Genomic DNA, 26,488 nt, shown 5'->3' on the forward strand with positions numbered 1-26,488 from the left:
TGTTGAGTGTGTTTGGGAGTGGATTATCCTTGGCATACTCCCAGCTGTCATCTTTGTACTTTGATATGCTTTGCTCAATAATGGTATGATAGGATGTGAAATAATGGCAGGCAAGTGGAGTTGCCTCATGATCTAAAAAGGGATCCAGAGATTTCCCACTGTTCCTGTAACTTCCAGTGTTCCTGAGCTTTTCTTCCTCTTTAGTCTGGTGGAGACGGTGTGAGTAGACTCCTGACTAGGCTGGATTTGATCACATGCCTACACCCGCACTTTGGCTCTTCCTGCTTCTGCAGATCCTACAACACTGATGTGAAGGTGACAATAGATTCAGGCCATTATGTCTGAATCAGCCTCTCTAAAGCAAATTATCGGATAACATTGTTCTTTATGGCAACTGTCTGGTTCTTTCTTGCAATGACTGAGACATCCCGAAGTTGTGAAAAACAAGCCCTTTTTGTTTTCTGTTCCTCATTGTGTTTAATGGAGGGAGTGAACTGCATTTCTTTTCTTTGTGTTTCAGGGTTTGTGCCTTACTCTCCTGCTGCTCGCCATCTTTAAGAAGGCTTTACCAGCACTTCCCATCTCTATTACATTTGGGCTAGTTTTCTACTTTGCTACAGACAACCTGGTGCGCCCGTTCATGGATCAGCTTGCTTTGCATCAGTTTTATATATAGGGCTGTCCTTGCTGTCGGGGAGATTACACTGTAAATCAGGTTGAGAACTGGAATAGAGACATTTTGTAATTGGTGTAACAATACAAGATTAGGGAAAAGAATGATGAATAGAACTCTGTGAATTATAATTTTCTACTCAATTCATCTTACTTCTAATTTAAAATCACAGTGACATCAGAAGAAAATCAACCTGGTGCATACTTTGTGTGAAAGTTTAACATCTGGTTGTAAAGAATATCTGGAGAGCTTATCGAATGATCCTGTCTGCACTTTGCTTATAAATAGTCTCACAGTGCAATGACAGCAAATAGACTCCAAACATATTTTCTAACATGCCTCCAAATGTGGACTTGAAATATTACTTCACTAAGCTAGTTTAGTATTCTGAAATATTCTTATATTTCAGAAAGGTGGTGGCCTCTTCTCTGTAAACAGAACTCTGTAAACTTTACTTCACCCTGAACTCAACTTATCCTTTCAAATTAAAAGAAAATCAGTTTGTAGTTTTGAAATGAAAACAGGAAATGCCGGGGACACTGATGGTGGCTGTGGAGAGGGGGGTAGGGTTAAAGTTCCAAGTTGTCTTCTGCACCACATTTTGTTTTTATTGCAGAATTCTAGCAGCTGTACTGATGCTTTTTGTACTGATGTACTTTATTTTTTTAAACATTATAAATAAGACACTGTGGATTTTGTGATGTGTTTTGAAAAAATGCATACAAATGTATTGATCTTTTTAAAAAAAAATAAATAATTATTTGGTTCTTCATGACCAGTCAGCTTTTGTCTGGCCCCTGATGAGTTAGCAATTAAAGGTTAGTGATACACTGGAATGTTGTCTCTTGCTTGTTTCCTTCTAGTAATCAACAGTAATCATGATGGTGGTTTATGGGAGTATGCAGGAAACACTTCAGACTCCCAGCTGCCTGCTCAACCCTTGGGACATTTGGCATTTTCTTACATGAGACTTTCAAGGCTAAGAAAAGTTAAAAGAAACTAGTTCCTCTGGAGGGGTGGTCTTGACCAAGCCAACAATAATTGGAGCCAATCCATCATGCTGATTAGTGTTCCTTCTGGACAGTATTTTAAATTAGGGCATCTTGGTGGTGTAGACATTACAGCTCAAGGCGACCCGGAGTTTGGAGTTTAATTCTGGTGCCGTTTGTATGCTCACTGTGTGACTACGTAGGTTTCCTCCCATGGTTCAAAGATATACTGGTTAGTCACTCTACTCAGCAGGGAATATGGCTGTGGTTAAAGAGCATTATAGTCATTAGGTGGATGTGGGAGTGTAGTGTGGGATGTTAAGACCTCAACAGGATATAGTTCAGTGGGAAATTTGGGTAGAGAGTTAGCGGGTGGAATTTAACCCTGACAAGTGCGAGGGGGTCCATTTTGGGAAGTCAAATGGGTGTAGGATATACACAAGAATGTCAATGAATAAAGGCACCTTGAGGTCGAATGTGGGAACCCTGGCAATAGGGTAGTGACAAAGGCATAACCTGTAGTTGACAATTGGGTGGTGTGGGGCACAGAATAAAAGAATTGGGAAAGAATATTGAAACTTTCCAAAACACTGCTGAGACTGCACAGTATTTTCTGAAGTTTTAGTTACCACACTATAAGAAGAATGTAGTTGTGCCTGGTTAGAGGATTTCAGTTATGGGAGAGATTGGACAGGCTGGGCTTGTTTTCCCTGGAGTAATGGGGGTTGAAGGGTGACTGGATCGAAGATTACAAGAAGCATCGATGGGGTATTGGAAATATGAGGGTTTAAGTTGGGAGGGACAAGGTTTAAAGGGGATCTAAGGGCCAAGTTTTTTTATACAGAGAGGGGATGCATTGCTCTATGAGATGGTGAGCTCGGATACAATCGCTACATTTACAAACGTGTAGATAGCATTTATAGCAGTATGGTATTGAAGGAAATAGTTCTAATGTGGGCAGATGGAATTGGTAGAGATGGGCAACACGTTGGAATGGCTTCTTTCTGTTCTGTGCAGTTCCACAACTATGCAGCAGTTAGATTGTGATCAAAGGGTAGGGATTTAAATAAATTGGTCCAAGCAGATTGTTTACCAGAGTGGTTTCCTCAAAGGGTGATTTAGTCATCTGTAACTAGCAAAAGGGAGTTGGCTCAGGTACTTGAAGTTGTCACTGTTGCTGAAGTATTGAAGAATGGTGAAGAAACCAGAGAGATCTCTGAAAGCTTTGGCCTGAGCCAAGATTGTATGAAATGGGCTAAACACTGTCCTATTGCTTCACCTCACCCTCTGTCAAAGGCCTCTCCCATTCCTTATCTACTTTTGTTCATGTTTCATTTAACCTGACAAGGTCATAAATGATCTCCCTTAAAGAAGATTAAAGTGTAATAACCATGCTCTGATGGTATGCACCATCAACAAGATTTAAACTGTTAATCAGTCAGTGGGTGCCGTCCTGAATCTGGGGTTGGCGGCTATGCACCTCCATCTTCTTTGATCTTGCAACAGCACCGAGTACAACCTCTCCTTCAGTTTGTTCTCGCTGGCTGCCTTAGCACCGCCGAACTCGAGCCCGAGGCCGTGTCGGACTCCAGCCACGGCTGCTTCTTTGAGCTCAGCCCTTCCTTGGGCAGGTCCAGGCACACGGTGCAGCGCCCAAGTTTATCATCTCTCTTCGAACTAGGTGCATATCATACGATTCGTAGATACATGGTGAGGCTTTAATCTCTTCCACAGAAGGTGGTCGTTGACTCACAAGGAGCTCATCCGCCCTTTGTCAGGTCTTGTTTTTTTTTAGTCCTGCTGGGTGTCCTCACACCCTCCTCACTAGACTAAGTCCAGTGGGGGAGCCGGCCCAAGTCGCCGACCACTGCCCCCAGCCAAAAACCATGGTCAAGCTGTTAATATTCCCCATGTTAAACCTATTTGAAGGTAATTGTTAATAAAAATTTTAGAAAGATAATCCTATTACAAAGGATGTTGAATCATAACAAAAGCCATAAAAAGAGGAGCAAAGTAATAAACGGGAAAGATGCAATTGAAATAAATAAATGGTGGTTTAAAATTAGCGGGTACCATTGGTATTAACTAAACTGAATGACAGTTTCTTGTGTTGGAGATCGTTAATCACAGTGCAATGTGTTAGGAATATTTTTGTATATGTTGTATACTGCATACTTCAAAAATAAATGTACTTCGAATTCAAATAAGCAGCTGTACTGTAAACAAATAAAAATTATCACTACTCAGAGCACTGAAACAAGCCACTGCGTTGTACTAACTATCAAGCACTCAACTTGCCCCAAATTGACTCCAAGCTAACCTATTCTTCATACATTCTGCCCCGAACCTACACACTAGGGCCAATTTATGGTGATTGATTAACATGCCAACCAGCATGTATTTGGGATGCCGGAAGAAACTAGAGTGTCCAGGGGAAAGCAATGGAGTCATGGAAAACGTGCAAGCACAACATCAGTAGTACTGGAGGGCAGGATTGAACTTACAGTATCTCTTTGGAAATGTTAGGGAATGTCTCTAATGACTACATCAATGTGCTACCTACTGTCTGTAAGGGTTGTGTAGCATACGATCACAGGTCACGTGCAAATGTAGACTCATTTTGAGTATCTTACACTGATTAAACTGAGAAGTAGTATTTTGCCTGATTGGTTTAGAAGAACAGATGGCAATTGAAGTACATATTATCAGATGCTTTGAATTTTATTTGCTCTGGAATATTCATCTTCATGCTTTTGTTGGAATTTATTGGAAATCTGCCATCATGTCCAAAGATAAATTGGAAATATTGGTGAAGAACATGGCGATGATGATGTCGGAACTAGAGCAGCTACAGTTTCACCGCACCAAGCAAACACAGAACTGCAAGGAGAGAACAATGATTTATTGGAAAATGTGCTCAAATCTCTCGTGTTAATTACAACCAAAGAGTTCATAAGTCAGCTTAAGGACACCATGTTTGATTTTGAAGTCAAGGAATGACAAGCTCCGAAACTTAATAGCCAACTGTCAGACGAAAGTGGTAGAAGTTCATGATCCTGATATCTCAGCATGGCATATCATAAGACATAGGAGCAGAACTAGGCCATTTGGCCCATCAAATCTGCTCTGCTATTTCATCATGGCTGACCCATTTCCCTCTCAACTCCATCATTCTTCCTGTCTTCCCCCGGAACCTTTCACACCTTGAGTAATCAAGAACCTATCAACCTCTGCCTTAAATACACCCAATGACTTGGCCTCCACAGCTGCCTGTGACACATTCACCACCCTCTGGCTAAAGAAATTCTTCCTCATCTTCGTTCTAAGTGAATATCCCTCTATTCTGAAGTTGTGCCCTGTCCGAGACTCCCCCACCTTAGGAAACATCCTCTCCACATTCACTCTGCTTGGACCTTTCAACATTCAATAGGTTTCAATGAGATTCTCCCTCATTCTTCTAAATTTCAGTGAGTAAAGGCCCAGAGCCATCAATCAGTACTTATATAATAACCTTTTCATTCTCAGAAACATTCTTGTTAACCTTCCCTGGACCCTCTCCAATGTCAGCATATCCTTTCTTAAATAGGAGCCCAAAACTGTTTGCAATACTCCAAGTGAGACCTCAATGCCTTATAAGCCCGAGGCATTACATCCTTGCTTTTATATTATAGTCCTCTTGAAATTAATGCTAACATTGTGTTTGCCTTCCTCACTACTGATTCAACCTGAAAATTAACCTTTAAAGAATCCTGCACAAGAACTCCCACATCCCTTTGCACCTCGGATTTTTCAGTTTTCTCCCCATTTAGAAAATGGTGCTTTTATTCCTTCTACCAAAGTGCATGTTCATACATTTCCCAACACTGTATTCCATCTGCCACTTTGTCCATCACCTAATCTGTCACAGTCCTGCTGCAGCCTCCCTGCTTCCACAACAGTACCAGCCCCTCCACCTATCCTCATACTGTCTGCAAACTTGGCCACAAAGCCATCTATTCAGAGGGGAGGAGAAGCTGGCGGCGTGATGCAGCACGCGCGTCCACTCCGGAATGATATCTGTATTTGTTAAGTAAGGTATCATGCACAATCCTGATTTGACGGAGACAGATGTGAGGAACATCTGGAGAAACTTCTGAAAGTTCAGAAGTTTCAGTAGCCGCTGCTACTGTGTGATCGAGAATCTCCGGAGGGGAAAGCCCCAAATCCTCGGCTTTGCCTATTGCCTGTTGCCGGGGCTGGGATCAAAGCACTCGGTAGAGATGGTGCTCGGTGCCAGAGGGCTGGTCGGAGGCTCAAAGTTTTCGGACGGACTCAAGAGTCAGCTGTGGTCGGGTGCTTCCAGGGTGCTGCATCGGCAAGTTTGCGGCGCTGGAGGTTAATGGCAGGGAGAGTGTTTCTTCCTTCTACCGTCTGCATGAGATGATGGGACTTTCGACAGACTTTGAGACACTTTTTACCGTGCCCATGGTCTGTTCTTTATCAAATTACGGTATTGCTTTGTACTGTTGTAACTATATGTTATAATAGTGTGGTTTTTGTCAGTTTTTCAGTCTTGGTCTGTCTTGTGTTTCTGTGATATCACACTGGAGGAACATTGTATCATTTCTTAATGCATGCATTACTAAATGACAATAAAAGAGGACTGCGTGTCCTCATAATCTAATCTAATTGGATCAATTCTGTCATCCAAATCATTGGCATACAATGTAAAAGAAGCAGTCCCAGCCCCAACCCATGTGGAACACCAGCAGCCAATGAGAAAAGGCTCCCTTTATTGCCACGCTTTGCCTCCTGCCAATCTGCTAACGAGCCACACTCATGTCCCCATCTACATCAACGGAGCTGTCGTGGAGCATGTATCAAGCTTCAAATTCCTTGGTGTCCATATTTCCGATGATCTCACCTGGTCCCTGAACTCCTCCATCCTGATCAAAAAGGCGAAAAGCGCCTTTATTTCCTGTGGAGCATCAGGAAAGCTCACCTCTGTCCCAAGATACTGACGGACTTTTACCGCAGTACCATTGAGCGCATACTCACCAACTGCATCTCAGTGTGCTATGGCAATTGTCCCATATCAGACTGCAAAGCACTCCAGCTGGTGGTGAAAACTGCCCGGCGGATTATTGGCACCCAATTGCCCACCATTGAGGACATCTACCATAAACGCTGCCTGGACAGGGCGAGAAGCATTATCAAGGATGCATCTCACCCTAACCATGGACTTTTTACTCTCCTCCCATCCGGTAGGCGCTACAGGAGCTTCCACTCCCGCACCAGCAGGCACAGGAAGAGCTTCTTCCCTGAGGCTGTGACCCTGCTGAACGTTACATCACAGTGCTAAGCAGTATTGCATCCGTATTGGACTGTCTCAGTACTTTTATATTTGTATGCTGTAGCACTTACTTTTTATTTGCGGTTATTTTGTAAATAATACTACTCTTTTGCACTCCTGGTCAGATGCTAATTGCATTTCATTGGCTTTGTATCTGTACTCGGCACAATGACAATAAAGTTGAATCTAATCTAATACCATGGGCTCTTATATTGTTACGTAGCCTCACGTGCAGCCTTCTGAAAATCCAAGTTCACAACATCCACCCATTCTCCTGTGTCTGTCCCAACAGATTTATCAGGCAAGATTTTCCCTTAAGGAAACCATGCTGTCTTTGGTCTATTTTATCAGGTGCCTCCAAGTACCCCGAAACTATATCCTTAACAATCAACTCTAACATCTTTCTAACCACTGAGGTCAGGCTAACTGGACTATAATTTCCTTTCTTCTGCCATCCTCTCTTCTTGAAGGGTGGAGTGATATTTGCATTTTCCTCATGCCAGAATCTATTGATTCTTAGAAGATTGTTACTAATTCCTCACAGTCTCTTCAGCTACTTCTTTCTGAACCCTGGGGTGTATTCCATCTGGTCCAGGTGAGTTAACTTCTTTCAGACCTTTCAGTTTCCCAAACACTTTCTCCCTGGTCACAGTAACTGCACTCACTTCTGCCCCCTGCCACTCTCAAACTTCCACCATACTTCCACAGTAAAGATTGATGCAAAATATTTAAATCAGTTTGTCTGCCATTTCCTTGTCCCCATTACTACCTCTCCAGTGGTCCAATATCTACTCTTGCTTCTTTTACTCTGTATATCTGAAAAAAAAACTTTTAGTATCTTCTTTGAAATCATTGAATTATTGACTAGCCTATCTTCAGATTTCATCTTCCCCCACCCCCCAAGGCTTCTTAGTTGCCTTCTGTTGGATTTTAAAAGTTTCCCAATCTTCTAACTTCCCACTAATTCTTGCTCTATTATACGCCCTCTCTTTGACTTCTCTCGTCAGCCATGGTTATGTCATCTTACCTTTAGAATACTACATTTTTGGGACATCTTACCAAATAAAACTCAAATTAGGCCCAAACCCAGCCAACCATTGGACTCTGCTAACAATCTTTAAGAACAAAAATACTCTTCCGAATTCTATTTTCCCACAGTTTTGGTTTTGAACAATGATTCTCAGAACTTCACCTCTAGGTTTGGGGTGTGTTACACTTCCTCTAGGTACAGTAATTTTGATGAACTGAATCTGTTGCCCATTGCATCCATGTAAATCAGATAATCTGTAAAAGACCTCTATGTTTGATGCATATTTAACATAATTTCAGCGATTATATATATTAAAGTTAATTGGAAATCAAATGAAATTTTATTGGAAATTTATTAATTCACTGCATGTGGACGTCGTAACCAGAGTCAGTGTTTACTGTCCATCCCTGATACCCTGACTTCAGAGACAGGCATATCGATTGCCATGGAGTCACCTTGCAGCCCATATCCGGTAAGGATGGCAGATGTATTTGACAGTATTCCAGTAGTTCTGTGGTTATCAGTATTAGCTCAGTTCCAGATTTTTTATTTCCTCAGCTACTGAGGTGGGGTTAAAACACACTTCCTTACATTAACTGATACATTAACCATTGTATTGGCAAACAGAGACAGAAGATGTGAGAGATGAACAGAGTTGGAGAGCAGTGATCTGAGAAGTACCAACCAAGCAAATTACGTATATATCAGCACAATTTTTGCTTTGGTCAAGCAGAGCTAACTTTTGTCTGTTAACATTAAAAATGATTGAAATCTGTTGGTTTTCTTGAATCCAAGGCTACAGGTGTAGCTCTGAAGTGTTACAGAGCAGATTTTGAGATTAGTGGAGGCAAGGACCTTTGTTCTCCATGGACTCCCTTTGGCATATTCTGAGATGGTCCTGACTTCCTCCACCTTACATTCACGGAGGGAGGGGCTTTGGGTCGGGCCCGTAATGGAGGAAAGAGGAGGGGAGAGCTGGGCTGGACACATTATGGTTGCTAGGTGGCTGCTTTAAGATGTGTTCAGTGAATGTGGAGGGAAAAATTGTCTGGCAAAGGTATCCTGGAGTTACTCAGCCTCGGGGTTTTGGGGACATCCCACACTGACTGTGGGACTCTGCTCTCCTTCAAACCAGAGTTGGAGCAACTGTTTCTTGCCCCTGCAGTTTTCCTGTGGAAACCTCGCCTCTCCCAAATCTCTGTGCAAGGTCCCCGCCTCAGCAGAGACCCTTCAGGCACCCTCTCCTGCCTCCTCTTCGACTCCGCACAATAAACTTGAATACTCTCCTCTGGTCTGAAGCCCTTCTACATCTTCTCCCTGCCCTTTGTTGCACCCTCCTTGCCTCTCTAATCCCTCTACATTCGTCCTCCAGCTCTAAATACACCTGCTCCCGCCACCCCATCACAATTTGATGTGACCGGACTTCTTATCCTGATATACCTGACCCCTGCATTCAACTCTGCTTGGCGCCTCTACTCGCAGACACCGCATTACATCTCTGCACTGCCTTTCTGTCCTCTCAGAATCTGGTATCCAACACCTTCCCTGGGCTTCAAGTGTCCTTTGACAGAATCTGGGGAAACTGGATGTGTGCATTCAGAACTGAATCTCTTGCAAAATACAAACTACTGGAGGAACTTAGCAGGTCAAGCAAGTGTTCATATGAGCAGCATTTGCAGTCTCATACCGACACTTGTCTCTCACAGTGGAGATTCTGAAACAACATACCGGACTCTACATGGCCATCAGAAACTTGCCTCAGGAGCACAGGGATTACCTGACTTTAACTCTATACCTCTTCCTCCACATCTCCATTTGTCCTCTCAATTCTTCCAAATCTCCCACCAAATGTGTCTTCATATCCTCCCACCAATCTCTCCTCCTCACCCTCTGTACATCCCTCTTCCCTGTTTCCACTTCTCATTTCTCTTTTCTCGCCACTCCGCTTTTCCCACCTCTCCTATTCTCTCTTTCATATCTATCCCTTCGGGTTTTAGACACATGTGATGTGTAAGCACAGCAAGATCCCACAAATAAGTGTTTGGAAGTGATTGGCAGATATGCCTTGGAGTGAGTACAGAGCACATCTCAACCAGGCCATCCAAGGTATCTCACACACTCCTTCACGTCCAGCTGGAGAAATACATCCCGTCTCTAGGTCGGACACCCACTGCAAATGGTTCCATGTCTGGTCAGACAGGACAGGGCCATTCTGCAGTGCTAATACCTGACACTTACTCACCAACACACTTTGGGTTTCACCAGGACAACTCGAATACATCACAATAACAGAGTTAAATTCCTGAGGTGAAGGTGACTGAGTAGCGTCTAGCAGCCTCAGTAAAACTGAAGTCAACGGGCATCAAAGTGATAATACTAAAGTGGCTGCACCTGCGCTTCATATAAAGGGAGATAGTTGTGGTAGTTGAAGGCCACTTCCCCCAGTCATAGAATGTACAGCACAGGAACAGGCCCTTTGGTCCATGATGTGTCAAACCAATCAAATAGCCAACTAAACTAATGGATTCTGCCTACTCAATATGGTCTGTACCCTTCCATTTCCCTCACATTCACGTGCCTCTCTAAACATCTCTTAAAAAGCCCGAATGAGATTGAAAAAGATACTGTCTGTCTACTCTGTGCCTCTCATAATCTTAAAAACCTCTATCAGACCTCCCCTCAGCATCTGAAACTCCAGAGAAAACGACCCAAGTTTGTCTAACCTCTCATGATAGCACATGCTCTCTAACCCTGGCAACAAACAAGAAAATCTGCAGATGCTGGAAATCCGAGCAACCACACAAAATGCCGGAGGCACTCAGCAGGCCAGGCAGCATCTATGGAAGAGTACAGTCAACATTTTGGGCCGAAACCCTTCAGCAGGATCCTGGTAAACCTCTTCTGCGCCCTCTCCAAAGACTCCACTTCCTTCCTACAATGGAGCAACCAGAGCTGTATACAATACTTCAGATGTGGCCTAACCAGAGTTTATAAAGCTACAACATAACTCCTTGACTTTTGAACTCAATGCCTTGACTGAAAAAGGCAAGCGTGCCACATGCCTTTTTACCCACCCTATCAGCCTCTGTGGCCACTTTCAGGGAACTCTGAACCTGGACCCCAAGATCCCTCTGCTCATCAATGCTGTTAAGTATCTTATCTTATCAGTGTACTGTCTCTTTATGTGTAACCCACCAAGGCGCAACACTTCACAGCTGGCTGGGTTAAACTCCATCTGCCATTTCTCAATCCATATCTACAACTGACCTATATCCCTTTTCCATTCTTCTGTGCTCTCCACAACACCACCAGTCTTCGTATCAACTGCAAACTTACTAACCCACCCAGCTATATTTTCATCTGCCCAGTCTGTCGAAGCTGACTTCACATGCTAGGGCAGGCATGTCCCGATTTTACCAGGGTATGAGCCCGCCTGTCAGAGTGATGTACCAGGGTTTCAATAGGTACATTTAATGTCAGAGAAATGTATACAATATACATCCTGTAATTCTTTTTCTTCGCAGTCATCCACGAAAACAGAGGAGTGCCCCAAAGAATGATTGAATTAAAATGTTAGAACCTCAAAGACCCCCTGCTCCCCTCTCCCACACACAAACAGCAGCAAATCAATGATCCCCCCACCAGCAAAAAAGCATCAGCACCCTCCACTGAGCACTCAAATGTGCAGCAAAGCATCAGTTAAAGACACAGACTTGCAGAACCCCAAAGACTACTCGTTCACCTGGTATTTGACATACCACAGGCTCTCTCTCTCCCTAATGAGGGAAAAAGAGATGTCCCCATTTCACAGCGAGAGGGGACACATAACAAAACAATTCGCTGATTTATGGTGTTAAAAGTCTGTTGCATCGCTTTTTCCGAGCTCTGTGCCCAGAGTCGGCCCCAGAAAGGCGCATCTCTCTGGACACACAGCCCACAGCAGCTAACCTGCTGCTTCTGTTGTTCCGCGTTCTCCCACAATGACCAATTAGGGGCAACGGCCTAGAATCAGCCTGTCTCCAGAGTCATGAAAATACAGCACCCTGAAGGTGCGCCAGTCTCCCAGGCTGCGTCCTTGGAATATCAAAAAGCGGCTGGTCATGAGGCCCTGAGAGCGGGTCCCATTCCCACAAAGAACCAGTCAGAGTGTAACTCCAGGTCACGGTCTTCAAAAGAGGCGAGCTATCAAAGAAAGAAATAGAGCTTTTTCTGGGTGAGACTGTTGTTATATGCCAACAGCTATTTGGAGCCACAGGTGACAGTTGAGCAGCCTGTGGTGACCAAAGGTGAGTGAGCTGCCCCTGAAATGACATGACAGGCCCAACACCAGAGGTGCTACCCACCCACCCCACCACCCCCAGACACCTTATATACAGCAGTATACACTGGATGAATTCCTCCTTCCATAATTATTAGAAACTAATACACATTTACAGTAGTGTAGTAGCATTTGTAGTGTTACAATTTGTTCTGTATTTCATTGAAAAATATAATTTATTACCAGTTAAACAGTAGTTTGCCATTTTTATCTATTTCCATAAAACTTTGGCTAATTGGAGCAGAAGTTTATTTATTTGGGACAAAATGTGCTTGTCCCCATGTGTCCCAATTAACCGGAATCCACTGTATATTATAAAGAGCAGAGGGTCCCAGTACAGATCCCTGTGGAACACCACGAATCACAGTTGTCCAGCCAGAATAAATCCCTTTGACCACTATCTTCTGTCTTCTGTGTGCAAGCGAGTTCTGAATCCAAACAGTCCATGCATCCTAATCTTCTGGATGAGCCTCCCATGAGAGGGCTTGTCTTACTAAAATGCACGAGGACATCATCCATATCCTTTCCTTCATCAATCACCCTCATCAACTCATCAAAAACTACAATCAGGTTAGCAGGACACAACTTGCCCCAGGACATTATTGCAGTGTCCTAGGACCAGTGACCCTCATCAGCGGCTGTGCTCCACCATGTGATCAGGAGTGGGGATGCTCACTGATGATTGCATTTGCAGCATCTTAACAAGGGAACCAGTCCATGCTGCAGGTAACAAGACCTTGAAGCCTTGTTCTAAGATGGATTCTTAGAACAGCTTGTACTGGAGCCTACCAGAGAGAATGCAATTCTAGATTTAGTATTGTGCAATAAACCGGATTTGATCAGGGACCATTTGATCAGGTAAAGGAGCCATTAGGAGGTAGTGACCATAATATGATAAGTTTTAATTTACAATTTGAGAGAGAGAAGGGAAAACTCGGAAGTGTCAGTATTACAGTTGAACAAAGGGAACTATGATGCTATGAGGGAGGAGCTGGCCAAAGTTCAATGGAACAATACCCTAGCAGGGATGACAGTGGAACAGCAATGGCAAGTGTTTCTGGGAATAATGCAGAAGATGCAGGATCAGTTCATTCCAAAGAGGAAGAAAGATCCTAAGGGGAGTAAAGGGAGGCCATGGCTGACAAGGGAAGTAAAGGACAGTATAAAAATAAAAGAGAAGAAGTATAACATAGCAAAGACGAGTGGGAAGCTGGAGGATTGGGAAACTTTTAAAGAGCAACAGAAGGTAACTAAAAAGGCAATAGGATAGTAAAAGCTTCTTTAGGTATGTGAAAAGGAAAAAAATAGTTAAGACCAAAATTGGGCCCTTGAAGACAGAAGCAGGTGAATTTATTATGGGGAACAAGGAAATCGCAGACGAGTTGAACAGGTACTTTGGATCTGTCTTCATTAGGGGAGACACAAACAATCTTCCAGATGTAATAGTGGCCAAAGGACCTAGGGTAATGGATGAATTGAAGGAAATTTATATTAGGCAGGAAATGGTGTTGGATAGGCTGTTGGGTCTGAAGGCTGATAAGTCCCCGGGACCTGATGGTCTGCATCCCAGGATACTTAAGGAGGTGGCTTTAGAAATCGTAGGCGCATTGGTTATCATTTTCCAATGTTCTATAGATTCAGGATCAGTTCCTGTGGATTGGAGGGTGACTAATGTTGTCCCTCTCTTCAAGAAGGGAGGAAGAGAGAAAACAGGGAATTATAGACGGGTTAGCCTGACTGTGGTGGGAGAGATACTGGAGTCAATTATAAAAGATGAAATTACGACACATAGCAGTAACGGGATTGGTCCCAGTTAGCATGGATTTATGAAGGGGAAATTGTGCTTGACTAATCTTCTGGAATTTTTTGAGGATGTAACTATGAAAATGGACAAGGGAGAGCCAGTGGATGTAGTGTACCTGGACTTTCAGAAAGCCTTTGATAAAGTCCCACATGGGAGATTAGTGGGCAAAATTAGGGCACATGGTATTGGGGGCAGAGTACTGACATGGATTGAAAATTGGCTGGCTGACAGAAAACAAAGAGTAGTGATTAATGGGTCCCTTTCGGAATGGCAGGCGGTGACCAGTGGGGTACCACAGGGTTCAGTGCTGGGACCACAGCTGTTTACAATATATATCAATGATTTAGATGAGGGAATTCACAGTAACATTAGCAAATTTGCCGATGACACAAAGCTGGGTGGCAGTGTGAAATGTGAGGAGGATGTTATGAGAATGCAGGGTGACTTGGACGGGCTGGGTGAGTGGGCAGATGCATGGCAGATGCAGTTTAAAGTGGATAAATGTGAGGTTATCCACTTTGGTGATAAGAACGGGAAGACAGGTTATTATCTAAATGGAGTCAAGTTAGGAAAAGGGGAGGCACAATGAGATCTAGGTGTTCTTGAACATCAGTCACTGAAAGCAAGCATGCAAGTACAGCAGGCAGTGAAGAAAGCTAATGGCATGCTGGCCTTCATAACAAAGGGAATTGAGTATAAGAGCAAAGAGGTCCTTCTGCAGCTGTACAGGGCCCTGGTGAGACCACGCCTGGAGTACTGTGTGCAGTTTTGGTCTCCAAATTTGAGGAAGACATTCCTGCTATTGAGGGAGTGCAGCGTAGGTTCACAAGGTTAATTCCCGGGATGGTGGGACTGTCATATGTCGAAAGATTGGAGCCTCTGGGCTTGTATACTCTGGAATTTAGAAGGCTGAGAGGGGATCTTATTGAAACATATAAGATTATTAAGGGATTGGACACACTGGAGGCAGGAAGCATGTTCCCGCTGATGGGTGAGTCCAGAACCAGAGGCCACAGTTTAAGAATTAGGGGTAGGCCATTTACAATGGAGTTGAGGAAAAACTTTTTCACCCAGAGAATGGTGGATATATGGAATGCTCTGCCCCATAAGGTTGTGGAGGCCAAGTCTCTGGATGCTTTCAAAAAAGAAGTGGATAGAGCTCTTAAAGATAGCGGAATCAAAGGTTATGGGGATAAGGCTGATTGTGGATGATCAGCCATGATCACAGTGAATGGCAATGCTGGCTCGAAGGGCCGAATGGCCTACTCCTGCACCTATTGTCCATTGTCTAAAGCCATTCAGTTATGGGCTAATGTGTTGCTGCTGTTACACCAGGCTGCACAGCTCCAATGAGAGATTCCAGCCACATATTCTTCAATTTCAGTGACGCCATCAACCGTCAGCACGCTTAAGGTCACTGCTCTGAGGACAGGCTGCACTGAACATGGAACACAGCACAGTGCAGTGAATAGGCCTTTTGACCCACCATATTCATGTTGCCAGTCTAGACTCATCCCACTTGTCTGAACTAGTCTATATCCCTCCATTTCCTGCCTGTTCATGTCTGTCCAAATGCTTCTTACATGTGGCTTTCATAGCTGCTTCCATAACACCTTGGCAACATGTTCCAGCCACCTGCTGTTCTGTGTTTAAAAAAAAGAATAACCTACAAATCTATAAGCTTTCCCTCCTCACCTCAAACCTGGGAAAATGATTAACCATTTCGCTTAGCTCTGTCTCTCATAATTTTATAAACTTCTACTAGGCTTCTAGTAGAAACTTCTAGCCCTCCAGAGAAAACAATTCAATATTCCTCTAATACTCTATAGTCTAATAGAGTGCAACTAAAGAGCTGATACTTTCTGATCTGGTGAATCTCTCTGGCACCTTGCCTAAAGCCTCCACATCCTTATTGCAGCGGGGTATCCAGAACTGCACACAACACTCCGGGTGCGACTGAACCAATCTCTTAGACAGCTGCAAAATTACTTGTCAACTTTTATGTTCAAAGTCCCGATCAATGAGGGCAAGTATCCATATGTCAGGTCAGCCATCATCTTACCGAATAGCAGAGCTGGATTGGCAGGCCAAGTGGCCGACTCTTGATCCGATTTCTTATGTTCTGATGTTTATCACACTTTCTATTTACATGGTGACTGTCAGGGAGCCATGGACTTGGACTCTAAGATGTCTCTGTACATCGAGGCTGTTAATGGCCCTGCAATTTACTGCATTGTTTCCCTTTTGACCTCCCAAAATACGACATCTCACATTGTCCTGATGGATGGGGTTATTTTCATTGCAGCATCCGAGGAGACTGAGGGGGACTTGACAGAGAGGAACAAAGTGACACACAACTTCGGATAATAGGCAATATTTCCCCGTAGCAGAGGTGTGTAAGACCAGAGGCCACAGGTGGACGGGTAAAGGTACGAAGTTTTGGAGGATCTGAGGATGAGCGGTTAGCTGAAGTGTAGAACACACTGCCCGAGAGATGGTGGAGGCAGACACACAACATTTAAGTACCTGAACAAGTACTTGAATCATGACAGGCTGGTCAATGACAGAGTGTAGATGGGTGGTAACGGACGGCATAAGTCTTTCTGTGCTGTCTGACCTTCACCTGCTTTGGACCCCTCAAAGGGTAACACTGGGCAGGAGGTTGGAGGCCTTGTGGACAGGAGAGGGCAAGAGGGATCACAGGATGAAGAGTGCAACAGGGAGTGGAGAGGTACAGGAGTCTTAGGGGTAATAGGAAGTCAGAGAAGTGGGTGCTGTTAGGCAAGGGGAACAGGTTGGTGAGGGGTAACCCTCCTCCCTGCTCTGTTGCAGCCTGTTCTGGGAACTATGGGAGTCCAACAGGTTGACTAGCTCGAGTGTAGAGAGAGTGGCTGTCCTTCAGCTCCTCATGCTTGTGACTGTGGTCCTTCCTTTCACTGTCCCTGATATTCCCCTCAACCTGTGACTGTGATGTTCTGCCAAATCAGCCTGACGAAGAGTTGATTTGAATGAAGAAGAGCAGCTGAAACAGGGTGGGGTGGGAGTCTGAGGGACCGCTCCCTGTCTAATACTATTGCAACTGTTCATGATCAAAAGGCCCAAACGCCCCAGTTTTGCAGGATTTCTACAAGAAGGAACATGCAGACAATCTCTGAAATCCTATCATTTTTATGAGTTCGGCGAAGATGAGCCAGCTGCCACTAATCTTCAACACCCATCCTGGACCTCAAGGTCCAACCCCCCAATTGCCTGCTCCCTCCCCTCAAACTGGCCCAACTCAACACCAACTTCATCTGGTGGTTTCCAGCGATGGGTGGAGCCTACATCCCCTCCCCTCCCCTCACAAAAACACACCTCATACCCACCCTACACCTCTCCCCATCACCCACTCAAGTCCCCACCCTACACCCCTCCCCATCACCCACGCACCTCCCTCACATCCCCACCCTTACTCCTTTCACCTCATGTCAGTCCGCTTTTGCACTGTCACCCTTCCATCTCACACCCTCCCCTCCCCACCCAGCACAGCACTCACCCCTCCCTCCCTCCCCGCAGAGTTGCAGATCCCCCGCTGGCGCCGCGGCTGAAGCAGTAACAGGGATCGCAGCAGCTTCTAGTGAGGGCGCCGCCCGGAGCCAGACCATCCCAGCCGGAAAGGACCCAGAGCGGAATCAGGCGCAGCGAGGGAAAGAGCTGGATCAGGGGCCGACCGAGACCGAGACCGGGACCCGGACTCGGACACGATGCTGCCTCTCCAGCCGTTGCCAGTCGTGCTGCTGCTGACTTGGGTGCCCGCGTCTTTGGTGAGTACGAAACTGCCGCTAGTTCAGGTCGGGAAGGGGGGAGGGGAGGGGAGGGGTAATCCCGGGATCAGGTGTGGGTGTGAGTTTGTTGCCGAACAGTAAGGAGAGACCACTCGGCCCCTCATGACCATGCTAGTTGGGGAAGCTTCCTCTGATCTTCACAGCGCTAGGTTAATCCCTGGCTTCCCCTCCTCAGGTTCACCACCACACCCCCGTAACGGGGAGAATAGGATTTACCCCTCCCGTCCCTCACCTTCCTCGCTCTATCACTGTAAATCTATGCTCATGGTATCTGATTTCATTGTCTCAGACCCTCATTTTAAACACCCACTCCCCTCCCCTGTTCCATAGGAAATAACCTCAGTCCATCCAAAAGTCAGGCTTCACCTGTAGGGAGGGAATGAGTTAATGTCAGTCACTTAAGATCACGGTCTCACCACACCGAATCAGGCCCTTTTTAGCCCACGTTGTCCAGGGCAACCATCAAATACCCATCCTATTCCCATGGTTATGTCCCTATCTGCCATGTCTCAGCAATTTTAGTGCTTGTCTCCATACTTGTGGTGAGAGTCTCCCTCTCTCCCTCCACTACCTTCTCAGCTGGTGTATTTCTGATTCCAAACCTGTCTGGGGCAAAAATTCCCCTCAAATCCCCTCTATACAGAGAAACATAGAAAATCTACAGCACATTACAGGCCCTTCAGCCCACGTTGTTGTGCTGACCATATAACCTATGTTTCAACTCCAGTTTCAGACATCTACCTTTGGGTAAAGTTTCTTACCTTCAGCCTCTATCAGTCTCCTACATTCCAAGGAGAACTGACCTAGCCTCTTCTCATCTCAGGTAACATCCCAGTGAATCTCCTTTGCACCATCTGCAATGTAGCCATGTCTGTCTAGTTCCATGCTGAACGGAACTGCAAATGAAGGCTTGCCAGAGATGTAATCGAGATGCTGCAAAGCAGGTGGATGCAGAAAAATAGAGACTTTTCTGTGACAGGAGGTCGGAGGAGCAGAGGTATCGAGAAGGAGTTTGGGTGAAGGGGAATTGTGGTGGAAGTGATTCAGAGGGAAGTTGGAGATGTGCTGGGACATCTTTCAGGCTCTTAGGACAAAGTGTGGAAGTGGGGTTGGGGGGATCTTGCAGGCTGTTAGGGTGAAGAGGAGAGAGTTACTGCGAACAGGAAGGTAGCAGCACTGGGGAGGAGGTGAACAGGAGCAGGCAAAGGAAGAAGCGGCTGTATACAGTGGAGATCAAGGAGATTAGAGAGCTCATAGAATCACACAGCACATAATTAAGCCCTTCAGCCGGCCGATGTCCATGCTGGCCATCAAGCACCCTCCTGCACCCATCTCATTTGGTCATTTATATGAGACAGGGCAGCGATGGGAGGCACATGCCTGGCAGTGTTGAGCATTTTGGTAGGTAGCTGGCGACCCTTTGCTGAGTAACAATGGGGACCCAAGTTCAGAGCTCTGTGAAAGTGTCTGCACTGATGGCTAAGAAGGCTTGCCTGTATTAGGCGAGGTATTGAGCTCAAAAAGGTCAGGAAGTTGTGTTGTGCTTTATACAACTCTCGCTGGGCTGCATCTGGAGTATTGCATACAGTTCTGGTCACCCTTTTATAAGAAGGATGTCAAGGCCTTGGAGAGGATACAGAAGAATTTACCAATATGTTGCCTGGATTAGAGGCCACGTGCTATAGCGAGAGGTTAGACAAACTTGGGTTGTTTCCCTTGGAGCGGCGGAGCTGAGGGGAGAGCTGATAGAGGTTTATTGGATTATGAGAGGCATAGATATAGACGGACGGTATTTTTTCTCTCGGGTCAAGTGTGTAATAGCAGGGAGCATACATATAAGGTGAGGGGGGTAATTTCAAAGGAGTTGTGAGGGGCAAGTTGTTTTTACACAGAATGGTGGATGCCTGGAATGTGTTCCTGGGGTGGGGTAGAGGCAGATACATTCGGGACTTTTAAGAGACGTTATGACAGGCACATGAATGTGAGGAATTTGGACAGATATGGATGTTGTGTCGGCTGAAGGAACTAGTTTAGTTGACCATTTGATCATTAATTGAATTGGTTTGCCACAACATTCTGGCCTGAGGGGCCTGTTCCTGTTCCTGTGCTGGATCATTCTGGCCTGAAGGGGCCTGTTTCTGTATCACTCCATGTTCTAAAGTTGGAGAAAATGGACAGATAAACCTTAGCCTCCAACTTTGTCAGGAGCTGGGAGTGTGGTTTGTGAAATGGCCAAGGGAAATTTTGGCAAGTGTCCAGGTACTGTGATGGCTGCAGTCAACGTGGTTGTGTTTGTTAACTGAAAGGGTTGGGCTAAATGTCTTGGGCAGAAACTACTGTCATAACACAATCAAGAACAGCAGGTGTGGGATTGCTCTGTGCAATTTGCAGCAACACCAGGGAACTGAGGGAGTATGAAATAAGTCAGAGCAAGGGTGTGATTTTGGTGCAAGCCCTTACTCAGGAGGCAGATGTTGGTGAAGAATTTGACATGATGCAATGTGAATGAGTCCACAGATGAGAGCCTATTTCCTTACCATGTTGAGGGGGTTGTGTACGCACAGCCTACACATCAGAAGAGAATACAATACTGTAATCACCAATATTGATCCCAACAGAAAAATGGTCTAACTGGGCAATTGGGCTGTACTGAACATAGAGACACAGAAATCTACAGCACATTACAGCCCTTTGGCCCTCAATGTTGTGCCGACCATGTAACCTACTCTAGAAACTGCCTAGAATTTCCCTACAGCATAACCCTCTATTTTTCTCAGCTCTATGTACCTATCTAAGAGTCTCTTAAAAGACCCTATTGTATCTGCCTCTACCACTGTCACTGGCAGTGCATTCCACGCACTCACCTCCTTCTGTGTGAAAAACTTACCTCTGACATCCCCCTTGTACCTACTTCCAAACACCTTAAAACTGTGCCCCCTCGTGCTAGCCATTTCAGCCCTTGGAAAAGCCTCTGACTATCCACACGATCAATGCCTCTCATTATCTTATACACCTCTATCAGCTCACCTCTCATCCTCCGTCGCTCCAAGGAGAAAAGGCTGAGTTCACTCCATAGAACCATAGAACACTACAGCACAGAAAACAGGCCATTTGGCCCTTCTAGTCTGTGCCAAAACTTTATTCCGCTAGTCCCATTGACCTGCACGCAGTCCATAACCCTCCAGACCTCTCCCATCCATGTATCTATCCAATTTATTCTTAAACCTTAAGAGTGAGTCCACATTTACCACATCAGATGGCAGCTTGTTCCACACTCCCACCACTCTCTGAGTGAAGAAGTTCCCCCTAATGTTCCCCCTAAACCTTTCTCCTTTCACCCTAAAGCAATGTCCTCTTGTATTTATCTCTCCTAATCTAAGTGGAAAGAGCCTATTCACATTTACTCTGTCTATACCCTCATAATTTTGTAAACCTCTGTCAAATCTCCCCACATTCTTCTACACTCCAAGGAATAAAGTCCTAACCTGTTCAATCTTTCCCTGTAACTCAACTCCTGAAGACCCAGCAACATCCTGGTAAATCTTCTCTGCACTCTTTCAATCTTACTGCACACAATACTCCAAATTTGGCCTCACCAATGTTTTGTACAACCTCACATTAACACCCCAACTCCTATACTCAATACTTTGATTTATGAATGCCAGGATGCCAAAAGCCTTCTTTACAACTCTGTCTACCTGTGACGCCACTAATTCAGAATTGCAGAACGCAGTTCAGAATTATGTATCTGAACTCCCAGATCCCTTTGTTCCTCCGCACTCCTCAGTGCCCTACCATTTATTGTGTATGTCCTACCTTGATTTGTCCTTCCAAATTGCAACACCTCACACTTGTCTGCATTAAATTCCATCTGCCATTTTCTGGCCCATTTTTCCAGTTGGTCCAGATCCCTCTGCAAGCTTTGAAAGCCTTCCTCGCTGTCCACAACGCCTCCAATCTTAGTGTCATCAGCAAACTTGCTGATCCAATTTACCACATTATCATCTAGATCATTGATATAGACAACAAACAACAATGGTCCCAGCACAGATCCCTGAGGCACACCACTAGTCACAGGCCTCCAGTTTGAGAAGCAATCATCCACTACCAGTCCCTGTCTTCTCCCACACAGCCAATTTTGAATCCAGTTTACAACCTCTCCATGGATACCTAGTGTCTGAACCTTCTGAACTAACCTCCCATGTGGGACCTTGTCAAAGGCCTTACTAAAGTCCATGTAGACAACATCCACTGCCTTTCCTTCATCTACTTTCTTGGTAACCTCCTCAAAAAACTCTACAAGATTTGTTAAACATGATCTACCACGCACAAAGCCATGCTGGCTATCCTTATTCAGCCCTTGGCTGTCCAAATACTTGTATATCCGATCTCTCAGAACACCTTCCAATAATTTACCTACCACTGATGTCAGGCTCACTGGCCTGTAATTACCTGGTTTACTTTTGGAGCCTTTTTTAAACAACGGAACAACATGAGCTAACCTCCAAACCTCCGGCACCGCACCCATGGCTAAGGACATTTTAAATTTTTCTGCCAGGGCCCCTGCAATTTCCACACTAGTCTCTCTCAAGGTCCGAGGAAATATCATGTCAGGCCCGGGGGATTTATCTACCTTTATTTGCTGTAAAGCAGCAAGCACCTCCTCCTCTTTAATCTCTATATGTTCCATGACACTACTGCTTGTTTCCCTTCCTTCCATATATGCTAACAACAGGAATTCTGCAGATGCTGGAAATTCAAGCAACACACATCAAAGTTGCTGGTGAATGCAGCAGGCCAGGCAGCATCTCTAGGAAGAGGTACAGTCGACGTTTCAGGCCGAGACCCTTCATCAGGTTCGTTGGTCGAGTCCTGACGAAGGGTCTCGGCCTGAAACGTCGACTGTACCTCTTCCTAGAGATGCTGCCTGGTCTGCTGCGTTCACCAGCAACTTTGATGTGTGTTGCTTCCATATATGCTATGCCAGTTTCCTGGGTAAATACTGATGCAAAAAAACTGTTAAGATCTCCCCCATCTCGTGAGGCTCCACACATAGATGACCACTCTGATCTTCTAGGGGACCAATTTTGTCCCTTACTATCCTTTTACTTTTAATATACTTGTAGAAAACTTTCGGGTTTAACTTCACATTATCTGCCAAAGTAACCTCATGTCTTCTTTTTGCCTTCCTGATTTCCTTCTTTAGTAATTTCTTACATTTTCTATACTCTTCAAGTACATCATTTGTTCATTGTTGCCTATACCTGCTATACACCTCTCTGTTTTTCTTAACCAGATCACCAATATCCCTCGAAAACCAAGGTTCCCTATGTCTGTTGACTTTGCCTTTAATCCTGGCAGGAACATGCAAACTCTGCACTCTCAAAATTTTGCCTTTGAAGACCTTCCATTTACTGAACACACCCTTGCCAGAAAACAACTTATCCCAATCCACTCTTCCTAGATCCTTTCTCATTTCCACAAAATTGGTCCTTCTCCAATTTAGAACCTCAACTTGAGGACCTGACCTATCCTTATCCTCAACTGTATTGGTCTCTGCCTTTCCTTTGGATTCAATCAGCTGCATGGAGAGGGAGAGCCTACTACGTGGGCAACAACTTGCTCTCCATGTCATACGGCCCAGGCTTGCGTACAGGCTGGCATATCAGGTAGTCAGCTGAAATGCGACCTCCATGGTTGACCTTGACCAACGCAGGGCCTCAAATGGGCTGTACTTCAGATTTTGTTAGCTTCAGGGCCAGAGCTTCAGGAGTGTGACTGTGGTGACGGAAGGATTGGCAAAGTATGCCTATATTGGAACTGAAGAGGGACTTGCTCACCTTGTCCTTCTGGGTAGTAGAGATAGCCAGATCAGGAGGAAGCCCCAGTGAGCATCTAGCAGGATGCGCAGTGCAGCTGTGGAGTAGGGGTGGCGGGTAGGAGAAGTGGTGTAATGATCACACTCTCACCGAGACAGTGACGGGCTTTCTGAGGCAGTTGGGTGTGGAATCAGCTGGGGAGTAATCCAATCACTCCATATGTATATTGCGGTTGGTTGAAAGTAGGCGCTGAGTGATTTATAGAAGGTTTGTAGTGTGTAAACTCTGGTGTGTTGTGATACCATTATCAGTGATGCACTAATCCCATTACCATCGCTGTCAGTGAGAAGAACCCACTCCAGCTGGACTTGCTGAATGAACCACTAACACTTAGGCTGCTCCAAGCCTCCAGAGAAAGGCCATGTTGAAGTGGAGATTTTCTACACAGTGCTATCCTGTGCCGAGCTGCTTGCTGGCTGGATGTTCACTGCGGAGGACTCATCCTCTGGAAGGAAGTCCAACATAACTGAGCATGTATATATAAACCAGGAATACACTGGTAACCCATCCAAAGGACCCGTTTCCATGTGGTAAAACTCTCAGACTGTGTATTTTCCTCTATAGATGCTGCTTGACTCAAAGAATTCCTTCAGTTTCTCCAAATATTTCTAATTAACATGTTTGGGTAGAAGTTTTTTGCTTGTTCATGAAGCAGTGTTGGTGACACTTTCCCTCCTGACTCAGGAGATCAAAATCTGAATGCATTCACAGCTTGCTCCAGAGTCCTGGGCACCAAGTGCAGTGCATCCAATGGGAATCCTGCAGTGTCAGAGGCTCTGGCCTTGTAGGGACAATGACGAGGACATTGAAAGGTCCCAAAAGCAGTAGTTACAGGAGAACTGGGAAGTTTTGTAGTGAAGCTAAAGCTAATTATATCGTCACTGTTCGGTCTTGCTTTGCACAACTTGGCTGCTGGTTTCCTAGGTTACAGCAGCGATGACACTTCACAGAGTAGTGTCAGAACAGGCCTTTCAGCCCGACTCGTTTGTGCCCACCACTTCCAGAACCCACTTTAGGCCTTCAGGGAGGTGGAGCTTTGCAATAAAAATACTTTGCTTGCTACCTCTCGGTGTAGGACAAAGAGAAGTTGCCCAGAAATACAAATTCTCCTTGTACCAGTCAGCAACATTATAAAAACAGTGCTTCACTCTTGCTGAAAATCAATCCTCTTTCAATCATCATCCAGCGACTGATTTAAAAAATCACTAAATTTGCAACTTCTTTGTAGTTGTGATTTAAAAGGGTAAATGATCCTTTTCTTACAATGGAAAGCAAACTAATGATGGCTTTGCTTTCACTGAACAATTTGAGCACTCACAATGTGCATTCCTCAGAGCCTGACATCAGGCATGTTATCGTATTTGCTCCTTCAGTGAACTTCAGAGTATCAGCATCACTTCATTCACCCACTTTAAGGCAGAGACCTTAACCCTTAAAATGCCCGAGAAGGAGGGGATTTTTACCCAGAATGTATTGATGCAGTTAGTTTTCAGGGCCAGTGTATGCTAACAGTAGACTTAGAAGTGCAGACCTGACAGATAAGCTGATTTTGGGTGGGGCTTTTGAGATATTGTTTATAATTGTCTTAGTTCCAAGGACAGACTGTGAGCATTCCATTCATTAATAAAAACATGCCATATTTATGAGTGTTCAAAAGCAAAATGCAGAAACAGACTGTATGAAGAAAACATTACCCCATGTTTCGGCACTTGTGAGGTGTGCTGTTCCCTTCTCACCAAGTTCTGTCAGTCACTGTCGCCCTGTACCACACTGACTCCCTACAGTCACTGTCGCCCTGTACCACACTGACACCCTACAGTCACTGTCGCCCTGTACCACACTGACACCCTACAGTCACTGTCGCCCTGTACCACACTGATTCCCTACAATCACTCTCGCCCTGTACCACACTGACACCCTACAGTCACTCTCACCCTGTACCACACTGACACCCTACAGTCACTCTCACCCTGTACCACACTGACTCCCTGCAGTCACTGTCGCCCTGTACCACACTAACACCCTACAGTCACTCTCACCCTGTACCACACTGACTCCCTACAGTCACTGTCGCCCTGTACCACACTGATTCCCTACAATCACTCTCGCCCTGTACCACACTGACACCCTACAGTCACTCTCACCCTGTACCACACTGACACCCTACAGTCACTCTCACCCTGTACCACACTGACTCCCTGCAGTCACTGTCGCCCTGTACCACACTAACACCCTACAGTCACTCTCACCCTGTACCACACTGACTCCCTACAGTCACTGTCGCCCTGTACCACACTGACACCCTACAGTCACTCTCACCCTGTACCGCACTGACTCCCTACAGTCACTCTCACCCTGTACCACACTGACTCCCTACAGTCACTGTCGCCCTGTACCACACTGACACCCTACAGTCACTGTCGCCCTGTACCACACTGACTCCCTGCAGTCACTGTCGCCCTGTACCACACTGACTCCCTACAGTCACTGTCGCCCTGTACCACACTGACACCCTACAGTCACTCTCACCCTGTACCACACTGACTCCCTACAGTCACTGTCGCCCTGTACCACACTGATTCCCTACAATCACTCTCGCCCTGTACCACACTGACACCCTACAGTCACTCTCACCCTGT

At 45.3% G+C, this 26,488-nt stretch overlaps 1 protein-coding gene across 4 annotated transcripts in view; it reads left to right on the forward strand.

Moving 5' to 3' along the window:
- LOC134349770 (presenilin-1-like) overlaps positions 1 to 3,896 on the forward strand; it is a 137,599-nt gene extending 133,703 nt beyond the window's left edge. For 3 of the 4 annotated variants that reach the window (XM_063054641.1, XM_063054632.1, XM_063054622.1), the window contains exon 12: positions 521 to 3,896. In XM_063054641.1, coding sequence (XP_062910711.1) covers positions 521 to 676 — 156 coding nt within the window. In that variant the 3' untranslated portion in view covers positions 677 to 3,896. The remainder of the gene's footprint in view (positions 1 to 520) is intronic. The other variant, XM_063054650.1, reaches the window with a different exon arrangement.
- The last annotated feature ends 22,592 nt before the right edge of the window (positions 3,897 to 26,488 follow it).

This window comes from Mobula hypostoma, chromosome 1, assembly GCF_963921235.1.
Source record: "Mobula hypostoma chromosome 1, sMobHyp1.1, whole genome shotgun sequence".
NCBI lineage: Eukaryota > Metazoa > Chordata > Chondrichthyes > Myliobatiformes > Myliobatidae > Mobula > Mobula hypostoma.